Source organism: Agelaius tricolor, unplaced genomic scaffold (assembly GCF_023055355.1).
Source record: "Agelaius tricolor isolate 1412-34295 unplaced genomic scaffold, bAgeTri1.0.p SCAF_19, whole genome shotgun sequence".
In the NCBI taxonomy this organism is placed as follows: Eukaryota; Metazoa; Chordata; class Aves; order Passeriformes; family Icteridae; genus Agelaius; species Agelaius tricolor.
The window spans coordinates 6,102,661-6,125,709 of NW_027269279.1; the positions used below are offsets into that span (position 1 = coordinate 6,102,661).

A 23,049-nucleotide genomic window follows, 5' to 3' on the forward strand; every position below is an offset into this window, starting at 1 on the left:
CACTGGTTTCTAAATCCTCTGGGCAGTGTGTCAAGGCATAATCTTTGAGAGGTGTTGCTCCATAACTTGTTTCCACAGCCATAATTGCAAGAGGAAGGGATGCTGAAATGACAGTCAAAACAATGTTTTCATAGGAAAGATTAACCCTTTTCAATACCCCAGCCCTTACTGGCATTGCAGTGTGCCTGAATCACCAATTAATCCCCAATTCTCTGCTCCAGCCCCATTTGCTATTCTACAACAGGGGATGACAATTTAAACAACCACTTCTGGGACACTTGGCTGGTGCACAGAGCTTTGCTCTGAACAAGATGAATGAATCCATTTAGACAAGATGGCTACACATTTTGCATATCTTTATTGCACTTTTACCACGTTGCAAACAATTCCACAAAAATGCTGCAAAAGTAAGCCTAGAGCTGCTGAAAGCAGCTTTTTACCCATATATGTATATATTTACACAAAACTATCAAAAGCAAAATTGAAAAGTAGCAGCTCAGCTATGATAGTCTAGAAAGATAAGAGCTGCCACCTCCTTATGGACAAATAGTACAACTTGTCATTTTACATCACTTTGTAAAACCAACATTCAAGTATTCCTGTCAAAGCACAATTAGTGAAATTCCCTTCTGGTAACCCCTGTATTTATTATCATTATTATCATTATTATTATTATTTTTTTGCCTTTAAAAGTTCATAATGCCTTAACCCTTTAAATGCTGAGTAGCTGGGGGGAAAATAAGCATTCAATTTAAATAAGATACAGTGGATTAGAGCACTTAAAGGGTTAACACAAAATACTAAGTGGACTGTCACCACAAATAAAGTGTGAGTCACAAAACTATGCTGTCCCTCTTAGTTAAATTTGGAAGGTAGGTCTGGGGTTTCATAGATATACCATATATAAATACAAAATATTAAGTAAAGGCCTCCTTTCTATACAAAAAGGACAGGAGGTGTTTTGCTATCAGATTGCTGTCTGTCCATGATCGAGTATTTTCTGAATCTTTTCATAATCTCTCTTCAGGAACTAATGAAAAGCATCACATTAGACTTATTTTTCTTAATGAACTAATCCTTTGCTGAGTCTACACTTTACCTACTTTGGGAACAATTATATCTCATTTCTGAATTCACTGAATTCACAGAGTAGCATACACAGTCTTTTGCAAGACTTTTATTTTTTTGTTGTTGTTGTTCTTTTGTTTCTTTTCCTTCTTTGAATCTTCTTGACTCGGCTGGTAAAAACGTAGTCTTGCCATTTCACTACCTCTCAGTGGGGACAGTGTTAAGATCAGTGTTAAAGTCATTTTCCACCACGTTGTCATAGCCATCCTTCTCTATGCAGTCACTGACAGCCTTGAGCACAATCCGCAGCCGCCTGTCCATCGCCTCCAAGTGAGGCTGGTAGAGGATTGGAGCTATTTTGTCTTTTAGCAAAGATTCTTTCATCAGGAGACTGAGCTTGTACTCCTCCTTGGCTAGCAGCTGTAATCGCAGATAGGTAGATTTCCTGATTCTAAGAAAAGGAGAGGAAAAAAATGCAAATCAGTTATTTCCATCACTGTTGATCTTGACAGCGCTAAAAGGCTCATGGCCAGAATTACAATTATAGTGTAAGAGCCTTATTCTGTGATCTGAAACGAGGAGAGCCAGGCACTGCCACAGTCCTAGCGAGCAGCTGGCATTGTCACCTGTCTGTCACTGATCCCTGGGGGCCCTCAGAGGTGCAGAGGCTTTGGAGCACAGATCCAAGGGGCAGAGCAGGCAGCCCTCGCATCCCTCACCTGGAAAGGCACCAAGGGGAGCTGGTGCAGCATTCCCAGGGCCATGTCCACCTTGGCAATGACACGTGTGGCACCTGTGGCACTGAGCAGGGATGTGGGACAGCAGCAGAGGCTCCTCAGGCTCACCCTGCAGGGCTGAAACTCTAAATGTCACCCTCTGAAAACCCTGGCCATGGGCACCAAGGAAAGCTGTTGAGAAGCACGTGAACAAGCTGGGATTTTGTGACTTGACTTCCACGGGATCTGTATTTGGTCCCAAAGCTACTCTCCCAATGTCTCACAGCTGTGTTCCTGCAAGGCCCTGATCCCACAGAGCATTGAATGTGGCAGTGCCAGTGCTCAGGGCTAGCTGGGCAGGATCACTCCATCTCCTCCTCTCCACAGTGTGCAATGAAAGATTCACGTGAACGTTTTCAGTCCTGCTAGTGGAAACAATGGCACAAACCAGGAAACACCTCCAGAGGGAAAACATACCTGCAGCACTGGTTTAAAGGCACCAAAATGGAAAGTTCATCATGGGAATATTTTCCAAACCTATTTAAAGATAAGAGCAAGAATGTAACAAAAGCTGTTTTAAAGACTGACTTTTTTTTTTCCCTTTAACCCCAGAAGGATTATTAAAGGTATTTACCCTCTTCCATTATCTAAGTGGATAATAAAAGTTTCATTTCCAAACTTCTCAAAGGTTTCATAGTGATGTCGATCCATGTTACCTATGGGACAAAGAGAAGAAAAAGACCATTTTCACTCTGGCTTGAGCCTGCAGGTCAGGGCAATGCAAAAGCCCAGTGCTCCCCAAAAACAGAGCATAGAAAGCATCAAACCTGCAGAGCTCATTTGCTCCTCCTGTAGACACCCAAAGTGTGTGATATTGGAAGGGTTGACAAACCCCTGGCAGCTTTTCAAGTTCTCTGTGGCTTTTACACTTAAACTCTAAAAGGCCCTTCAGGAGGCAAAGCCAACCTTCCCCCCTCCAGCAGCCCCTTCTGGGGTGCACCAAGGACCCCCCTCTCCAGCAAAGAGCATCTCAGCTGCCTGGGGAGCCTGGTGACCTGTAGGGCAGCCGTGTTTCCTGCTGGCAAGAAGCCCTGCTGCTGCAGCCTGGGCTCAGCAGGGTGAGTGAAGCTGGCATGGTACATTTCACATGTGCAAGGGTAGGAGAAAATGCCCTGCTTTGAGCAGGGGTGTTAATCCTGATCACTTTGTTAATACTGCATTCAGCTTCCTGGACCCCAACCAAACACCCTGGTTTTCCTCTGGTAAGAAGTTTGCCCCAGTTGCTGGCTGCCTGGGAAGCCAGAACAGCTTCATGTTTGTAAAATATGGATCAGGATGGTGCTGATCTGCACAGCTGCACAGCTCCCCCTGCGTGAGCTGCTTTCTAAGGCCAATGTGCAGAGCACTGCTGCCAAGCTATGAGTTTTATCTCCCTGGAAGGGGTCTTGAGCTACTTATAGATGCCACATATGGCTCCTGAGCAGTCACCTGGCCTCTCCTGCTGCAGCCTATTGCAGGAAGCTCAGTGGGGGCAATGGCACAGGATGTGCCCATGCTGGCATGTGCCCAAGGATCAAGGATGTAGGCTGGCAACTTAGAGGTGTATTTGCTGCAGCAGGAAAGTTTTCATATGAGAATGAGAATTAGGCTTGGAATGGATCACTAGTACCTGGCTGTAAATAATTATTTAATTGAGATCAGGTTACATAAACAGAAAAATTCCTGATACAATCCACAGCTGCCTTTGTGACAAAGCAATGCCTCTTCCCCCCCAGCCCTGACATTTTATAGAGAAGCAGCAGAGAACACTCCTGCAGGATGAAAACAAAGCACCATAATGAGCAGTCCTTGCATGTGCATTCAGGAGCCATATATTGCAGGGGCAAAGCACTCACTAAAGCAAACGGTGAAGCCCTTCACTGTTGTGAAGGAGACTGGCCTGACCTGCATTCATCACCACTCTGCATTTCTGAACATCTTTGTTCCTTTAATCTGCACTGATGGGAATACATAACCATGTAAATCTGCATTTTCCCATAATCATCTAGAAAAGCACATACAGTAAATGCAGCTTCAGCCATGCTTTAGCAAACTGCTGAGCTATGCAGAGCAGTGCAGAAAGAAATGGTTCTTATTCTAATTAAATGTTGCATTTAATTTTTGAAAGAGATGAAACATACCCATTAGGAAATCAAAAACTGTCATATCCATTATATCCAGAATTCTGGTCCCACTGTCATATGGGGGTGTTTGTTTAACCTCTTCACAATAATCCGGATCAACTTCCCATCTGAAAAAGGCAATATTTTGATATTTTATGAGACATACAAAGCTTACTGAAAATGACCAAAAAAAAGTTATTTTGCAAAGATCTACTTTTATCATGTTTGATTAAAGGCAGGGTCAGGTAGGGGCAGCAAATTCCAGCAATGCAGGCAAGCAAAGAAGATTGTAACTGATGAAAAAGGAAGAAAATCACAAGACTGAAAGCTATGCGCTTCAGGATTTAGGAGACTAGCTGCACCACCAGTGACATGGTGCAAACAGCTCAGGGCTGCTGAGAGCAGTGCATCTTTATTCCTCTGACAGGGCTTGGACAGGTCCCATTGCATCCTGCCCATGCCACTGGGGGTACCTGTCCCCTGAGGGAATTGTGCCACTGAATTTGGGCTCAGCACCACAAACTGCAGCTCCTGGCACGTGCAGTGCCCTGTCCCTTCCCAGGGGGCAGGGACTGGGTTATTTCCCTCCACCCTGTGCAGCCCTGCTCCCCACTACTCACTCTGCTTTCTTGCGCTTGTGGTAGGAACGCCTCCAAGGGTTTCTCCAGGTTTTCCTTTTTGCTAAGGACAAGTCAGGCAGGAAAGCAGCCAGGGACCCTTCGATCTGGTCTGGTTTCCCACACAGGGCATGCTCTGTTGAGCAGTAGTAGGAGCACTCCCCATAGAAGCAGATGTTGTTGGCTGGGAAAGAAAGGAAAAGAGCTTTAAAGCCTACCCTTAAATTAGTATTGAGAATTCATAAAAGCACTGGTGTATGTAGGAGCAAAAATAAATCCAAACTCCTGTTACCACACAGTTTTCCTCCACTGAAAACACTAGAAAGACATTATTTCAGTGGCTGGGATCATGCCCTGTGCAAAGCTCTGTATTTCCAGCCTATTTATATTCCCCAAACCTTTTTTTTTTTTTTTAGATCCTGTCCTTTCTCCTTTCATTTTCCCAGCCTGATACATTCCTTGGGAGCTATTTGCTACCCCAGGCTGGAACCCCAAATCCCACAGCTGAACAAGTGGCATGTGCCCAAGATTAAGTCACTTCTCAAAATCTTGGCTTGTTTCTTTAATACCAGAGAACATTTCATTCATTTCCTCGCTGGTATGAGAAGAACTGGCAGTTTTTGCAAGGAGAATTATTTACCATCCAGAGTCCTGTGGGGGTGTGCAAGGAAGGTGGAAATAGCACGGACGTAACGCTGTCAACACACATCTCAAACACTAATTCCTTCCTCCACACCTCACATTACTCCAACAACCACAGAAAAAGAATCTGCAGCAGGTTTTGGACAGTGTGTTACCTTAAAGCCTCCCCAAAACTGCCACCACATATTTCTGTACCAACAGGAACACCCACATCTTTACAAGAACATCCTGCCCACAGGAATTCACTGAAGGTGAGAGAGAGCAGCTCATCCCCAAAGCCCACCAACACCAGACTGTGAACAGGAATAGGAGCACACTGCTGCTCTTGCCAGTGTGCTACAACTCTTGTGACATTGCTTTATGCACATAAAATGTCATTAGAGGAAGACTGTGCCTTTTCCTCATGGTAATGCATGAAGCTGAGAAGTCACATTGCTTCCTAATTCCCCACAAGGCCTCTAAATTCAAATATTGTTTCTGAGCTCCTCTCCCTCTGGGCAGGCTCAGTGCAAACGAGGCAGGAAGGGCTGGGTGTAGCAGGAGGTGATTTTTCTGCCTGCCACAGGAAGGGAAGTGTGGGTTTGCATGGCAGTGATGCCCTGCAGCACACAGCCCTGCCCGTCACTGTGACATCCCAGCCCAAACCCACATCCAGCAGTGCCCACAGGAGAGGGGGCACTGCCAGGGGGAGATGGTCAGCCAGGAGGACAGGGACAGCTCTGGGGATGACAGGAGGGAGGGAGGGAGGAACACAGCAAGGAGCTGTGTTTGAGGAAGGAGAGGTAGGGGAACATGGAACAGCGAAAAGGTCTCGTGATGCTTTTGATTAATCAGCTGCATTATCTGGGGCTGGCTGTTAAACCATGGAATTATACCAAATAACCACACTACAAGGCTGATGTGTTGCTACTTGACAATCTGTCCCAGCTTCCCACTGATGTCCCAGCTTTCTCTGTTGATGGCCACCTGATTTGTCCATGAAATTGTGATTACTTTACTCTAAGACAGCCTTTTTGCATCAGCCTGCTGTGGCTGACTCACAAGGGCCACCTATCCATCCATGCTCAGTAACAACTTACCCAAACTGTGCATTTATATTTACAGGGCTGGATCATAGCAGTTAAATATATCCTGGCTAAGTCCACAAATATTTACTCTGTGCCCAAAAAGCTTGTTGACAATTACTCAAGGAAAAGTACTTCAGGGAAGAGAAAAGGAAGAACAGAAATTACAAAAGGAAGAGATCACTCAAACATGTCTGCATTTCTGAGTTTGCAATTTAAGTGTTTTACCAAGCAGAATCTCCTCTCTTAAAAATTGTGCTTCTGCTGATTTGAAGCTGCAGTGGGGCTGGGGCTTTAATTCAGCTGTGTCAGCATCACCCCCTCATCTGTGGAGGGAGGGAAACATGCAGATTTATCTTGACTGCCAGAGATAACTTATCTTCCAGCGTTTCTATGACCTGACTTCCACCTGGCAGCAGGAAGCCAGTGCTCATTTATCTCCTCCAGGATCAGTTTTGTAAAGAGCAAAAGTCCCAGCAAACACTCCCCATGCCATCACAGCCTCTGCTGCTCACTATGTAAATCTGACCTTTCAAGAAAAAGGAGTTGTATTAAACACAGCGTTTTGCTCAGTGGGAAGATAAATACTCTGTTTAACAGTTTGCTTCTGTATTCAGCTTGGGGAACAATGAAACCCTGCTCTGTATTGTCATGAAAGCCACTGGGGCTAATCAGTAATCACACTGGTGTGCAGGTAAGTCTTGAGGAGAGCTGGGGAAGTGCTGCTGTTGGCTGCTGCAGGGCTGTGCAGTGAGCACTTGTGCTGCCTGCCACTCATCCCACTCGTTCCTGCCAGCATCTTCCAGCTATTGATCCTCCATGGAGCCCCATTGCCTGCTCCAGCATCCAGTGCCCTGAGCAATGGCAAGATGTGTCCTGCCATTGAGACAGTGAGCTTGCAGGAAAACCACAAGTGTATTTCTCACCGACAAGTTACATTCAATGGCAAATCTTTTTCTGCCAGCAGTTATTGGGCTCAGACCTGTGGTACTTCTCCCTGCAGCTCCTGTTCACTTTCTGGGGATAGTGGAGGTGAAAGGATGCTGGATCTCAAGCTAAAGAAATTAACTGCCTTGATTGATACAGAAAAGACATTTCATTATGTCTGCCCTAGTCCTTACATACTAGCAGTAAGATAAAGCAGCCTGAATTATCTGGGGAAACATTCCTTTTTAAGGTTTCTTAAAAATGTAAGGAAAAAAAAAAAGAGGCACCAAATATAGAAAACCACAGATCTCATTTAAGACTTCAAGGTGCTGTAGCAAGACTCTTTGAAAGCTAAGTAGGTGACCCACATTCTGCACAGCAGGCTGAGGGTGAAATTCCAGCTAGAGACACAAGCCCAGCTCTTCATGGCAATCCCACGCTGAGAGCAGGGTTTGGCTTTCCGAAGCAAAAATCAGCGAGAAAGGGGAGATGAGCTCCCTACTGGGGCACAGCCCTTCTCCTCTCACTGAAATTGCCCAAACCATATGTTCCTCTCTCCAGATAAAGGTGTTTCTTGCACAAGTACACCTGCAAAAGGAGCAACAGCCAGGAATTTGTGCTCCTGCAGGGTGGGCAGGAATGGCAACAACAGCAGTGCTGGCAAACCAGACAGGGAGGGATGTTTATACATGCTGGAATGTCCAAGTGCTGAGCATTTCCAACATGCAAAACACTTCTTCACTACAAACCAAAATTGTTTCCCCAAAGCACCAGAAAGACAAGAGAACTCCATGTTGCAGTGTCTGATTTTCATTATCTGAGGAGGAATGGATGTGATTCGTAATGAAATGCAGGCAAAAATCATGGTCTGGTGATCGAAACTCCAACTAATTACAACAATTAAGAACTAGAGTGTCTGTGTACTCATCTGCAAATTCTCTGTGCATCCTCCTGATAGCTGAACAATAATTCTTCTCAGGAAGAAAAGGAACAAGGGGGGATACCTTGAAGCAAATTGCTTGGCAGAGCAATTCTTTTATTCAGCTTTGCACGACTGTTAATAGAGGACATTTAGCAAGCATGTGCAATTGGAGTACTGGAAAGAATCCTGAATATTTACTACAGCAATGCATGAAAAGATCTTTCATTTACCTGCTCAAAATAATAGGTAATTCAGAACTGCTATTGTATGCTGAGAGGGAAAAAAAATCCATAATCCCTAGGAATTGGTTAATATGAACAAAAACATAGTGCTTACTAGCTGTGTAACATTGATTTCTTTAAGCTGCTGCCTCAATTACTTCCAAAATGAAGGCTGACATCATTAATATGTCTCTTTTTTCCTAGCAAATTACCATTCATTTGTAAAAGTAGCAGGGCTACTGCAGTCTGCCTTGCTGCAAAGGATGTAAAATTAATTTAAATAATTACTGACCTAATTCCATTTCTCATGTTTAAGTCCAAACTGCCTGAAAGTGCACTTTTCTGCAATCTGCTTTCTCTCTGAGTGCAGCCTAATGCATCCCCCGACCTGCCTGCTCCCAGCCATTGTCACTTTTACATGGGGGCAGGGATGCTGCAGTGCTTTGAGGCTGCCTGTGGCTCCCTGGCCCTGATTTCCACACCTGATGGGACAAGGGAGGTGGCCCAGGAGTGGAAATGCAGTGGGGTTTCTTCCAACACATCCCCACAAGGGTCTGGGAGATAACAAGGGGCTCCTGGTGGGATCCTTGGGGTGCCCTGAGCAGGGCCAGGAGCTGGACTCGATGAGCCTGATGGGCCCCTCCAACTCTGTATTCCATGGTCCTGTGACTGATTAATATTATCAATAATCACCCTCTGAGGGTGCAAACCATGGGCTCCCAGCTCAAGGGGAACATCTTCCTATAAAATCAATTTCACTTAGTGCTTGTTTAATTTTGAGAGCCGTGTATGTGTGCACAGAGAGGGATATTCTGCCAGCAGGCACCAAGTGTCCCCATGGCCATTAATTGTCACTGAGCACGGCTGGGGATGGAGGTGCAGTGACAGAGCCCCCTGAAAGGGAGGCCCAGAGGTTCCTGTACAGGCCCTAGTGCTGGTGCACAGCCTGGTTTGTGCATGTACCCAGAGGTCTCACCTCAATTTCTCACCTTTGGAGGCAGCTCTCCCTCAAAACCAACAGCCTCAGCTGCCCTTCATCTGCCAGAGGGTGAGTCAGCCTCTGAGCCTTCCTCAGGCTCCCTGTTCCCTCTTCATCCTCACCCTCCAGACCATGAGTCTCACTCCAGTCTCACCTCTTCTCTTCCTTCCCTGCCCTCAATCTGCTGCCTGAGCTGCCTGCTGGGCTTGTGGAAGCTGTTTCTAAAAGCTTAATTTAGGATCTTTGTTATTTTTTCATTAAGAATTAATTAATGCCTTGCCTTTTAAGGTCAGTATGAAATACAAGACAGAGGTTGGGCATATGTTAATGAGAATCTGACTAATTAAGCTGGGGACTTGTAGGGAAGAACTCTGACAAGTAACCAACATGATTTAACCAAAGTATATTGATTCAGGAAATGTAAAATGGAAAGAAAAATTAATTGCTTGAGCATTTTATTCTCCAGAAAAGCCTGATTCATAGTTAATCAAATATTTTAATTGAATTTATCTGAGACCTCTAAATAAATTTGAATAAAGGATTATGCTTGGATGTCTGGAATTTCATAATGGCAAGATAAAGATCTTCATCAGAACTGGCAGCCTTAACTCTGTATTGCCCTGCTCTGGCTGCTGTAAGCTGCTCTGTACTTGAGAACAGTTTTGTAATTCTCAGAAATAATTCAAGTTCATCCCTAAGTCTTGAAATATAACCTAGGAACGCTAAAAATCAAGCAAACTTATTAATCCACATCTTACTTGCCAAAATAGGAATAAAATGGCTTATGTTTAAAGTGAGCTATAGCACCTTGTGCACAGTCAAAATATTTTTTTTTGCCATTTTTTGTATGTATTTACCTACAAAAATCAAGCCAAAACCAAAAAAGATATAGAGAAACAAAGAAGGAGAGAAAACAACTAAGGCAAATGCAGAAATGTTGTGTCCACCAGGTTTGGTGAACATGTATTGTCACTGTAACTGCATATAAAATTGGAATGCTCATAATACTGGGTAGAATGAAACCTTCTGCAATTATGTAATGTAATTTACAAGTGAAGTTCCTGGAATAAATAACTGTCTGCTCAACTGTGTCCTGCAGAGATGAACTTAAATATGAAGCTAAAAATAACAGCTGTAATAATGACTTTATTGGGGATCAGAAAAGTGTGATAAACATTTTAAGAGCAAAAGCTTGGCAATGACAGGGCCCTGGTTTCCAGCTAACAGCAATAAATTACAGTTACATTGGGAGAAACTGTAATTAAGTCTTTGGATCTCGACTTAAGGGATCTGGGATAAACAGCTTCTGGCCAATCACACACAGAGCAAGGGAGAGATCTCCAGAGGTTTCTGCTCCAGATTGCCTCTTACACAAGTCACAGCCTCAGATCAGCAAAGCACACTTGCACACAGCTGAAAAAATATGAATTAAACTACTGGAGCATGGCACTGTGCTTTAAAGTGAATATAAAACCTATAAATTCTATATGTAAGAACAAGCTTAAATATTTCTGTGCCTTAACTCAGAGTCCTAATTTCTCCATCTCAGCATCTCAGATGTTAAATAAGAGATGTTACCACTTTTTCCCACCTTTTCCCATTTTTCCCTATTCCAGCTGTATATTCTGGTGAGCAGGATAGGGCTTTATCCTGTGCTTGTAAAATTCCCATCCTGTGGAGGTCCATCCTTGACCAGGTCCACAAAATGTTGTGAAAGGCTGAGGAGTGAGTGGTATCAGCTTCTGGGTCAGGCCTCAAAGCAAGAGCCAGGACTGGGAACAATTCAGGTCACTTCTAGCCCAACAGAGAATTTGAGCTGGAAGCAGGATATATTACAGATCTATTTACTGATTTTTTTGTCCAAACTCCTGTTGTAATAAAACCTGAATGGCTCTGAGAAATTAGGCTTGGTACTGTAGTCAAACCCACAAATAAATGCATCTGACCAACAGAAGTGACAGATCACATTGCAGTGGGAAAAAAAACTTTCTGAATAACTAATGGGCTGGGAAATAAGGGTTTGGATAAACTGAGAACACCAGAAAGAATTGCATTAGAAACTGTTCTACATAAAACATTTTTTGAATACACTTTGGTGAACATAAAAGCCCCTCTCTGCAGATAATTTGTCAAGGGGAAAAGGCACTCAACTCAAAACAATAAAGTCTTCTTTGTAAGCTATGTCTCCACATTTATTTTTATTCAAAGCTCTAGAAGACAGTTTTATTAGAAATATCTGAGCAATTAAGCAATCTACACATCGTTTCCTTAAGTATGTGTTCAGCGGGATAGAGAGAAGAGAGAGTTATTTCCAGGACTACCTGGTGAGATGAAAAATGTTCTCCACAGCTTCTTGTCACGAGTAACATCTCGTATTTCCCTCGTCATGTTCACCAGCCTGCCTGCCACCGGGGGCACGCGCCGGAAATCCAGGATCCTGCAAGAGCCGGAGCAGACGTGGGTTATGGAAAGGATTAAAGTGTAATGAGAGTTACAGGTTTTAGGAAGCTTCATTACACTCTGAAGGCACATTTATCTGCGGGCTTTAAGGAGTATAAAGCCCGTCACTTTAAACTGGATAATTCCTCATGTAATGTATTATAAAATATGTCCTGAATATGATGAGCTCTGCATTGCCAACGTAGTATGGAGTAAAATACAAGAAAATATGGAGGGCATTGTTCCATGATAAAAATGAAGATACATACCATTCCAAAAACAAGAGACAGCAAAAATTTATTTTTTCACTTTGTGCTACTTCATGATTGTATGACATGCATTTTGCTCACCAGTTTTTAAGTGAGCTGGGAAATGGGATTTCAGCCTCTTTCCTCCATAAACACCATGTAATTCTTTTTCTGACAGCCTTAGCATGTGTTTGATTTATTTCCTTCTGCTCCTCTCTGTTTTAATACCCTTATACCAACCTAAACAATCTCCCTGAGACCAAAAATCTTCCCACAGGCAAAGGCTGGGAGAAGAGCCTCTCCCTACCCCAAACTCCCCTGCCTTCATAGATCATAAAACCTCCCTGTGAAGCACTGCTATTACATACAGTAAAAGAGCAAAGACCCCATACAAAGTCTCCCCATAGGCAGGATTTTTATATCCACTGTCTGCTGTTCAGATTTTCTTCATTGGGTAGCAACTGCTTTTCCTGCTTAGTGTGTGGATATTTAACACACCCCCTGTAGGAACTCCACTGATGGTTTTTTTCTACAGCACCATCTGCTTAAAATGGCAATATAAAATCTAAAGCAGAAGGGATCAACACCAAGGTCAACAACAATGAAATAGAGAAGATCCTTGAAGGATTGGATCAGGATTGTTTCTTACTGGAAAATCTACCCTGTGCCACCCAGTGACATGTTCCCATACCCCAGCCATCATTCCAGAAGGCAGCAATGCTATGCAAACCCCCAAATAATTTGTGGCCCCAAAGCTTTGCACTTTCAGAAAGATGTTTCTTGGCCTTTCACAGTGTGAAAGATGCTTCAGTGAAATGCCATAGTTTCCAGACATACTGTTAATCACTAATTAGCAATTCCCACCCCTCATCTGGGAAGGCAGGGAGGGCTGCAGTCTTGGGGTATCCACCATGCCCTGCACTGGGTCTGGAGGGGGGACATTTTCAGCAACAGGAGCATGAGATGACCACCACTGCCCTCTCCTTCCCACTAACTCGTGGCATAAATATGCTCCTGATGTGGGACAGTCCCAGCTTTTTGCTGTGAATCCCCTTCCATCTCAAGGACTCCTCTGAATACACGGTTCCCCTTGGCTCCTTTGCATCTCTGTGCCCTGGAGCTAATTGGGGTGAGCCAGGCTCCTGTCACACTAACGTGACACATCCCTGGGAGATGGGTCCTCTCCATATGTGCTGCAAGATCACAAGGGAAATTAATTTCTCAGCTTCTCTTCAATATAACTTCTCTTTCTTTTTGACAATTACTTCTTGCCAGGTTTCTCATTCCCAGGGTAAGCTGCATTTCCTAATTATTAACTTACTCTTTCATCATCTGCCATTTCATTTATTCACGGCATTTGCCCACCTTTGTTCCACTTTCCCCTTTTAAAAAGTAATTCAGTTCCAGGAATGGCCAAGTGCAGCAACTTATCACAATATTTCCCCTTTTAAAGTAAATCTGTTCCACTTGCCTGTCGAGATGAAATGCTGCTATTTCTGCATTATGTCTCTCATAGTCTGAGAAGTAAAAAAAGTCAGGCGGGGTTTCTTGTTCTCTGGTTTGCCTGCAAAGGAAAACAAGGGAAGTGTTTTAATGAAGGGTTAGCATTCCTAAGGAGCAGTGCTCAGTCATCAACATGCTGTTCAGGAGTTCAGTATTGTTTGCTTAATGGAAGACCTTTAAATACCTCATTTGTGCATTATTTGCCATGCAGCCTTCATTTAATCTTCCTTTTTTTGAGCTACTCTAACAAAAAATAGGAATTCAAGACTTGTGCAGGCAGCGTGCTGTCACAAAGCTGTTCCACTCAAAACTCTCGCTCTATTTAACAAGATCTGTTTTATCACTCTCAAACATTTCATTAGCGATAGCGGTGAAGACAATGTCATTTCATTAAATTATCATTAACTGTAATTATGAAATTTCCAAAAGTAATAACATTTTTCTTTCATCTTTGGCAGCCCTGCAGCTCCCATCTAGAATATGCCTCTCCCTTTGTATTACTTAAAGCCAAAAGTGACATGTTTTTCTTATTTTATAAGGAACAGGATCATTGCAGTTTGATGGCCACAACACTTGTCATGTTTCAAAGAATATTAGCAAGAGTGTTCTTGAGAGAAGATGCAGAATTTGTTGTTTCTTCAGTTTAAGAACCAATAAAAAATGTCATTCTGATAGGAAGGCTAAAGCTTCCACACCACAGAACATGAAAAATGCAAAGCTCTGTCTGTCTCACTTTAAGCACCTTCCAGTCCTTTTGGATGGAGCGCAGCTCAAGCAGCTGACCAATGCAACATCTGGGTCCCACCTCTACCTGTTTTGAAGTCCTCAGAGGGAGATAAGCACAGCAAAGCTGCCTGCAGAGCATCTGCAAGGGAGGACAGCTCTCCAGAAGAGGAAAACAAAGCTCTTTCTCATTCTCTGCTGCCACAGGTGGCCCAGCTGACAGCTCATGAGTCACTCGTGCTGCCTGCTGGCAATTAAAATACAGCTCCTGCATGGGGACCTAGGTGCATGGGAGGCTTTGGGATCACGCTGGTGCAGAGCCCAAACCTCCCCTGAAGTCCTAATTTTGGGGTTGTTTGGGTCCTGAAGCTGTGTCTACCCACCACTGTGACTGCCAGAGCTGCTGTCTGTCCACAAACCCACCTGGGACTCTCCAAGCTGCTGGAGAAACCAGATAAGTCCTGTGGTTTTTGGCTGTATGAAGATTTTGCTGTGCACCCAGCAGGGTCTGAAAGCCTGGTATCCTTTCTCAGACATTCCTTTTTATTATATTAACATCTTGGCAAGGAACTCTATCTTGCCCTAAATGACGAACAACATCAAGGTACTTATGTCCAACAGAACTCAAGGTCAGAGTGACCTTAAACACCCCAGTGATGCTCTGGAAAAATGGCACTGACCATTGTCACAGCAGTGGTCATGGAGGTGGCCAACACTTGGCAGAAGTCCTGCCAGGGAGCTGCTGAGGCCACAAAGAGTTCACAAAGACACAAGCTAAAAGCGAGCCTGGCATAAAATAAAAAATAGTATTTTGCTTTGTCTCCATAAGAAATGCAAAAGTGGAAGGAGCACACCCACAAAGAGGAAGAGGGGAGAGCAGAGCCTCTTGCTAAGCAGCCAAGGCAAGAGTTAGGAGAGCTGCCAGCTTATTGTGCATATTCCCTTAAAAAATGAAGGAATGAGCCCTGAATATTAATTCAAAGAAAAAAGATTAACCTATTTCCGCTGGCCATAAAATCACATATTTGTATGTAACCTTCCCTCCTCTACAGATTTTAAGATTTGATTTCTTCAACAAATCCTCACCCCAAGATTTTGCAAACTTTACGCACATCAAGCACAGCAGATAAGGTGCAGAAAATATTACTATTAGCTAATCAATGCCATCTGCTTTTTATCTCCTGGACACTTCAGAAGAAACCATGGCCATTCCTTTATGAGAAAATCTTGCTGCAGAAAATCAGACTGAGCTGGGGGCTGGATCTCAGCCTTGCAAGCACAGCCCTGCCCCAGCCCAGCCCCTGTGCTCCCTTTCACCCCCAACAAGGGCTGAGGATATTTTTCATTTGAGAATAAGCACAGCTGTCCTGCAGGCTCAGGCTTGTGTGTACAAATTTTCCTGCTGTCATAAAGTATTATTAAGTGGTTGCACACCCTCCTAAGGAAATAATGAAAATGATTGCCCTAAAACCTTCAAAAACGGACACCGAATCCACAGTGCAATCTAGACAATGGAAATACCAGTATTTTTTGAACCTGATGACACATCATGAAACAAACTCCCAAGTTTCTTCAGTGCTTAAGGTGCTTCCCTCTACAAAAAGCCACTTTTCACATGGTCCATGCCCATGTCCAACACATGGTACCCACTTCTCTGCCTCTTGAAAATACCATGTTATTCAGAAAGTAGACTTGAAGGAGGATTTACCAACCCCCCAAGATGCTTTACATTCCTTATATTCCTCTGCAGAGCTCTCCAGACCTAAGATGTAGCAGATCCAAACATGAAACCCTCTCCTGAAACAACCTTGAAATATCCTTTGTGCTGACTTACTCCTATCTTCCACGGATATAACAGAAACCTGCTTTCTTGGATCGAACATTAACTAGGCAGGTTGTTACTCAAGCAGACATTTATTTTTAATTTGATGTCTGCAGCAGTACCTGAAGAGGTTCCTTGGGAATTCCCCAGCCAGAGCAAGCTGCCACACCACCAGCAAACACTAACATGTGTGTGGGTTGTAGCCCAAGAAACACAACTGAACTCACAAAGCCACATGAGCTCTGAACCAATGCCATTAACAGACTGATATGAGAATGGCTTCAAGTGTCAAAGGGCACGTCCACCTTAATCTAGAATGTTTACTTCATCCAATTGCATTGATATATAATTTTATTTTATCCATGTTAATAATTGCCTTTTTTTTTAATTGTGCACAATCGAATCAAGTCTGGTTTTTGCTAATTCTAATGATTTATTCTGATGTAAAAATATAGAGAGGTGGAAGATTAAACTTCTCTCAGCAAGTCCAATCAGTTACTCCAGCTTTAGATCATGGTAACTAGTCTTCAGCCCCCAAGTGACAGGCTGGGAAAGGGGAATGAACTCCCAGACCCTCCCAGGTCAAGTAAAACATCATTTAAAACAACACTGGAACTGATCCACACCAATGCATGTTTTAAATCAGAATTGCATTTTAAAAGGGAAAAAACCCACCCCTACATACAAGTTAGTTTGATTTTGTTATCTGATGGGTATTGAAGGTTATTGTCTAATAAAATGACACATATAATGAGATACTTGAGCACAGAGACCACCACAACTTCTGAGGGACAGTGAATTCCATTCTGAGCCCCTCAGTGCCAGCAGTGCCATCCCACCCCGAGCAGGGACAGGTTCTGCACAGGTTGCAGACAGTGGGAGAGGATTTCTGGCAGCAGCTCTTATTTTGCAAACAGTTGGAATCTGGTGATCCTCTCTTTGGAGAAGGATTTGGCAGATATTTATAACGGCAGGCTGGAAAGCTCTGGAGGAGAGACAGATGGAAGTCTGTTGATACTGCACACAGTTAAAAATTACATGGTGGCACCAGCCCAATTACAGCATGAGGAAAAGACAAATCAGCACAGGAACACGTGTAGGGAAGAAGGAAGAACGAAGGGGAATCAAAGCCCATGAAGATTTTCCCACCATGGCACAACTCAGAAAACACATAGGAAGCAAAGAATGATTTTAAACAGGACAGGGACACGTTTGTGTTGACACAAGACAAGATGCAACTGTGATCTGATCTGGTGGCTATAGAAGTGAGTCATGCTTACAAACAGAAGAGAGAAAGCTGCTCTGATAAAAGAACAGTCATGAATAGATCTGGTGAGTCAGCTCCTTTCTAGATATGGTTGGGACCTGGTTTGGTGTTCAGTAGTATTTGGATAAATCAAATGGTGATTTGTGTTCAAAAATAATTGGAAATTATTTCTGAAGCTTGAGAAATAATTATTCATATTTATATTTCAAGATTCTCTTCAATGTTTCTGTAAGCATTTTTTTTTCTTTTTTTGCCAATTACTTGGTCCCCCAGTCTCAGCATTAATAACTTCTCGTGAGTTTTCTTTTTGCTGTTCATGAACCAAGTCACCACAGGGCAACTGCAGGTTCTGTAGACATTCTGGTATTTTAGAAAACAGTATTATAAAAACTAAACCTTTACCATGGAAATCTGTATTTAGTTTCCAGGATAACTAGCATACACCTGCCTAAACTACCAGGATTAATACCCACCAGGGCTGTGCATTACTCGAAAGAATCCTGCTCAGTGCCAGACTTCCTCTGCTCTGGAGGGGTTCTATTATCTGTGCAGCAGCCAGAAAGCTAGAAAATAGGGCAAAGAGCCCAAAGTGAGCTAAGTGTTATCCTGACAGACACATGCTGTCTCCCCATGCTGCAGTCCAGAGACATCTCTGAGCCACCTCTTGTGTCAGAGCCACATCCCTGAGCTAAGGAGAGGAAGTGCTGCTGCTTGGAAAACAGCTCCTTTTAAACAGGCTACCCTCGTGTTCTGACACATAATCAGGGGAATCAGCTGCTGGGATTAGGGATGATTAGGGAGCACGACAAGGAGCTTTGCAGCAGCAGGGAGCAGGTTTGCTTGGGTCAGGCCATTTTGCAGACAGAGCCCCTGCCTGACCCACCCAGGGGAATTGGGCAGCAGCAAACACACTAAGAGATATAAACCAGTGAGGCTTTGTAATTGCATTGGCAGGGACAGGACTAACACTGATAGAAGCATAATTTGGTATGGGAACAGATAACAGGAGATTAACTGGGTCCACCCACAGCTATAGTTGCTATTCTTCTCCTTTGGAAAGCAGCTTTCCTCTCTTCCTGTGGAGCACTTAAATACCTGTCCTGAAGCCCAGTTGTGGGCTTAACAGTTCATACACAATGTTACCTAAATGATAAAAATATAGCTAATACCAGACTCAAAGGAGAGTTACTGCAAGACTAAAAGGTGGCTGCTCAGCAGTTTGCTGCAGTTTCAATGATTTTATCGCCTGGAATGGACTTGGGAAGTCACAAGCAGCCCCTTGATCCAGCACACCACTGAAGCACAGATGCTCCATCAATTCCAGAGAGCCTTTCTTCCAGCACAGACAGGCATGAAATCTCCCAAGCCCCCACTGATGAACTTCTTCTTTGTACTAATGGGAAACTCAGACTGAAAGTCCGGTGTCTGCTTGCGAGATTTTCTCCCTCCCTCCCCTCCATGCAACACTTGTGTCAAATTGGATTGTGCAGCAGGGGGATCTAGAGTGCCCTGGGATCATCTAAAGCTTATTATTCTAAGTAAAGGAGGCAGCCCATGGGAAAAAAAAAAAAAAAAAAAGGTGTCTCTGAGGCAGCTGCAGTCCTTAGGAGGGTACTGAGATTTTGCATGCAGAGTTGTATCTTCTGGGAGGGTTTTCAATGCACTTGGCACCAGTTAGAACAGGTGGGAAAAACACCATTTAATTTTATAATACATTTTAATGGCTTAGTAAGTCCTTAGGACGAGAAATGATACGGCTAATGCAGCTACATCTACAGCAGCAGAGATATCTGGTGCCTATTTCTGCCTCCTTATGGAGCCTTGGCAGCTGATGGCTCTGGCTTTATCAAAGCATTGTGCTGCAAAGAGCACTCCCAGGGACGATAGGAGCTGTTTACAAGAGCAGAATATGGGCCAGAAAATGAGTGGCCAACGCAGGAATGCAAAGACATGCAATTTGAGTGGTACAGAAAGGATGTTTGGCCCCTTTCACTGCTATCAACCAAATGACAATATGGGCCCCTGCAGGATATTCAGGCTTCTCCAGTTTAAGTAGCAGCTCTGCAGCTTGGAAAAATGAGAGAATATTTACTGTGGCAGAGAGAGAGAAATTCGAGCAGGGATGTGATAGCAATAGGAATAATTAGCAAACTGCCAAAAGGATAAATACCCAGATCATGCTCTTGTGTGCCAGCCCCAGAGCACTTTTCTCCTGAGCAGACGGAGAGAGCTTGACAACAGCACATGCTCAAGGACCAGTTAGCTTAATATAAACCATAAACTTATGCAGAGAATAACAATAAGCTTCTGAAAGCACATTTGTATGTATAAATATCTTGTAACCTGGCACAGAAGGACAGTGGGGAGAAGAGGGCACAAAAATCCACAGGGACACAGAGTATTGAGGTGGGTTTTCTTTCTGTTTCCAGTGGAAAAGCAAAAGGAGGCTGAGGAGGTCACCTAGCCCATCCCCTGGCCCCAGGATGAGATCAGCTAGAGCTAAACCATTCTTGACAGACATTGCTTTAACATGATCTTCAAAATGTACTTTGTGATCACACAGCTACAGCCCTCCTGCGTGCTGGCCTTCCTCCCCTGCTTCCTTCCAGCCTTGCTCTTTCCCCTCATTCCATGATCAAGGCAAAACCACCCCAGAGACACCTGCTGCAGCTGATGTGAGTGCCTTTCTGAGGGGGGATGCATGTGACAAACACACCAGAGCAACTGGCTCCCATTCCTGAAAAGAGCAACCCCAGTCCAAGACCTGGGAATGAACACCCTGCAGATTCCCAAACTCAGAAGCTCCTTCTTTACCAAGCACAATTAATTCATTTTTAATTCACTAAAAATCCAACCAACCCAGAGACCTGGAAGCCTATTTTAGGCTTTGCCTTTAAAACCAGCACTCTTGCTAGAAGACAAAAAAGCAACCTCAAATTCCTCTGCACAGGTCAGGGCATTTGTAAAAAGGTTGTGAAAAGTCAGTTCCTTGCTAGGGGCAGCACCAGTGGAAGGTTCCTGCCATCCCATGCACTAGATGTCTACATGTAAATATACAAAAATAAATAAATTAAAAAAATATATATATGGATGTATAAAAGCAGGTTTTCACCTGAGCAAAACATTGAGTTACTACTCCTGCCTATGCAAGCAGACACGATATGAAGGGATGAATAATCAGGGCAAATAATATGATCCAAGAATATGAAAAATTCATTTTATTCTCCACTAAAGTATAAAAATAATAACACACCCAGACATTTTCCTCTTTTTGGGGGCTTTTCTGTTTCTTTTAGTGGTATTAATATCTCAAAATGCACCTTCTCTATACTGCTGCCTTTACTGACATTGTGCTGACAGTAAAGTCAAGGCATAATCTCACCAATCATCATTTCATTGTCTACCAGCTCAGAAGAATAGCTCTTTTCTCATTCATTCTTTTGTGCTTTCAAATGCATAAGACATGAAGAGAATCTTTGATCAGCACAAAACACGTAAGAGTTTGATCAACTGGGAAAATTTCCTTCAGCAACTCAGAACATCACTTCCAGCTCTGCCCAGTAAGTAGGTGACTGTCACCACAGGAAAAGCAAATGGAAAAAAAAGTATTAGTGTAAGCACATTTGTCAGGATGTGCTCCCCACCTGTGCTTTTTGGTGTCACTGGTCCCCTTCCTGTCCCCTGGGAAGGTGGCTGAGAAGATGGGGTGAGATGGGTGCAGAGCTCAGCCTGGTCAGAGCTCAGATTCACTGATTCTGAGCTGTTGTGATTCTTATTCTTTCTTATTTCTTATTCTTTCTTATTCTTATTCTTGTTGTTGTTATTGTCTAGGAGGTGGCTGCAAAGAAAGCCACATTAATGAGATGCTGTTACAGAGCAGGTAAGCCATACAAAACCAGAAAGATGAGCTCCAGTGCTAGCCAGCTCCAGATGGATGCACAGAGAGGCATTCAATGTACAATCCAGCACATACAGCAATATCTAACACTGCCTGCTGTGGTTTGGACATGATGTGACCAGACAAGTAGGATCATGCTTGGTAACATTTGCCTCTATTTCCCCTGCACCCTGCAAACACTAGTGAGGTGGTTTTTTGCCTTTCTTTAAGGAATCTTTAAATGTAAAATGCAGGCATAGTGTTGGAAAGAACACAAGTTTTAAAAAAATTTGAGGTAAGATGAGTTTTTCTAACAATTATGGGGCTGGTCTCAGTTATTATGGAAAAGCAGCCCCCCTGGATGCTGGGGTAAGGGAAATAAAGCTGCTTTTCACAACCACTGCAGGGCTGCTCCTGCTGCAGGCATTGGCACACACAGCTGCTTTATGGCCAGCAGTGGGGACTGAAGTGTGTATTTCCAAAATCAGAAGCTCAGGTCTTCCCACCCTGGTTTAGAGAAGCCTTCCCCTGCTCAGGGAGCTCAGCAGGAGGGTTACAATCCATACTAGAGTGAATTGCACAGGAGGCAGCACACACCCCCAGGAATTACAGGGGTGCAAAGGTGGGACTTGCTGAAATTCATCTTTGTCTCCCTCTCTGAGATGCTGGTGGGGAGGGGGATGCAGAGAGCAGATGAACACTGATGCAGAGTGGCTAAGTGGCAGTGCTTGTTGGGTAGAAATGTTTTTCCATCATCCAGAACAAGCCGGGCTTGCACAGAAAAAATAATGAGTCACGGTGTGAAAAGAAAGGCAAGCTCTGGGAAGCTCCTGTCACTAATTTATGCTGCAGATAAAACAAAATTCTTGACCCAGAAATAAGGTTTGGTTCATCCTTGAGGTAGAAACCTGACTTGACATACAAGAATTGAAAGATTAAAAGGTACTTGACAGCACAACGAAAGAGTTCCCAGTGCCAATGTTAACATGGTCGATGCTGTTGTCACAGCAGGGAGAAAAAATCCTCACAGCAATTAAAAAAGCAGGAGATGTCATTAATGAGGTGTTGCAGTGATATTTTGTGTCTTTTTAAAGACATCTTCATTAAGAAATTATACCACCATGAATGTTTTCTGTCCCTGCATGGCCTAGATTCCTTTGTGCTCTTAAGCAAGTGGTGTGAGCATTTTTGCCCTGCCAAGCCCATGCTATCTGTCATCTTTCCCCTTGTTTCATCCCTTTGAGGCTCCACTGTACATTGTCTGCTCACCACAAATTGCAAGCATGAAAAACGATACAGCTGCAAAAACTATTTCTGAAGAACTGTCAAGAGCAAGCAGAGCTCCATGTGAGCCCAGTTACCTGCAGCCTCCCTTCAGGAAAAGGACTGCAGAATATTTTCTACAGAGGTTTTTCAATATATAACACTTCTAGAGGTCTGAGAGCACAGGAGGAAAAAAATTATGTGTAAAATTAGAAGTCTGAAGCATTTCTTCAGCCCTGAGAATGTTATTTAATATGTCTGGGGTCATTAAGGGTAGGGATTTAATGGAACAATAACATTAAACATATTAGAAGCATAGCACAGCTCAAGTTTCTTCCAGCTTTTTGGATTTTTTCTTCTCACTGTACGTGATGTATGTGCCCATTGAAATTCCTGGGTTCACAATAGGTTTATAGGTTAGAAAAAGTAATTACTGCGAGTCTGATGTATTGATACATAATTTCTTCCTTTTTTATTCATGAGTTTCCTTGCTATCATTACGAGAACCATGAATACTAGTAAGTTTGTCCTCAAAATCTCCCAGATAGCAGGAAGATCTTAGCCCCGTTTTTCAGCAAAAGCTGCAAAA

The 23,049-nt window shown here is 43.5% G+C and overlaps 1 protein-coding gene across 1 annotated transcript in view; it reads right to left on the reverse strand.

Moving 5' to 3' along the window:
* Nucleotides 1–339: 339 nt before the first annotated feature.
* FAM20C (FAM20C golgi associated secretory pathway kinase) overlaps nt 340–23,049 on the reverse strand; it is a 58,408-nt gene continuing 35,698 nt past the window's right edge. Inside the window, exons 4-10 of the mRNA XM_071444035.1 lie at nt 13,477–13,569; nt 11,640–11,755; nt 4,567–4,747; nt 3,965–4,074; nt 2,419–2,500; nt 2,262–2,321; nt 340–1,519 (exon numbers count right to left, since the gene is read on the reverse strand). Coding sequence (XP_071300136.1) covers nt 1,267–1,519; nt 2,262–2,321; nt 2,419–2,500; nt 3,965–4,074; nt 4,567–4,747; nt 11,640–11,755; nt 13,477–13,569 — 895 coding nt within the window. The 3' untranslated portion in view covers nt 340–1,266. The remainder of the gene's footprint in view (nt 1,520–2,261; nt 2,322–2,418; nt 2,501–3,964; nt 4,075–4,566; nt 4,748–11,639; nt 11,756–13,476; nt 13,570–23,049) is intronic.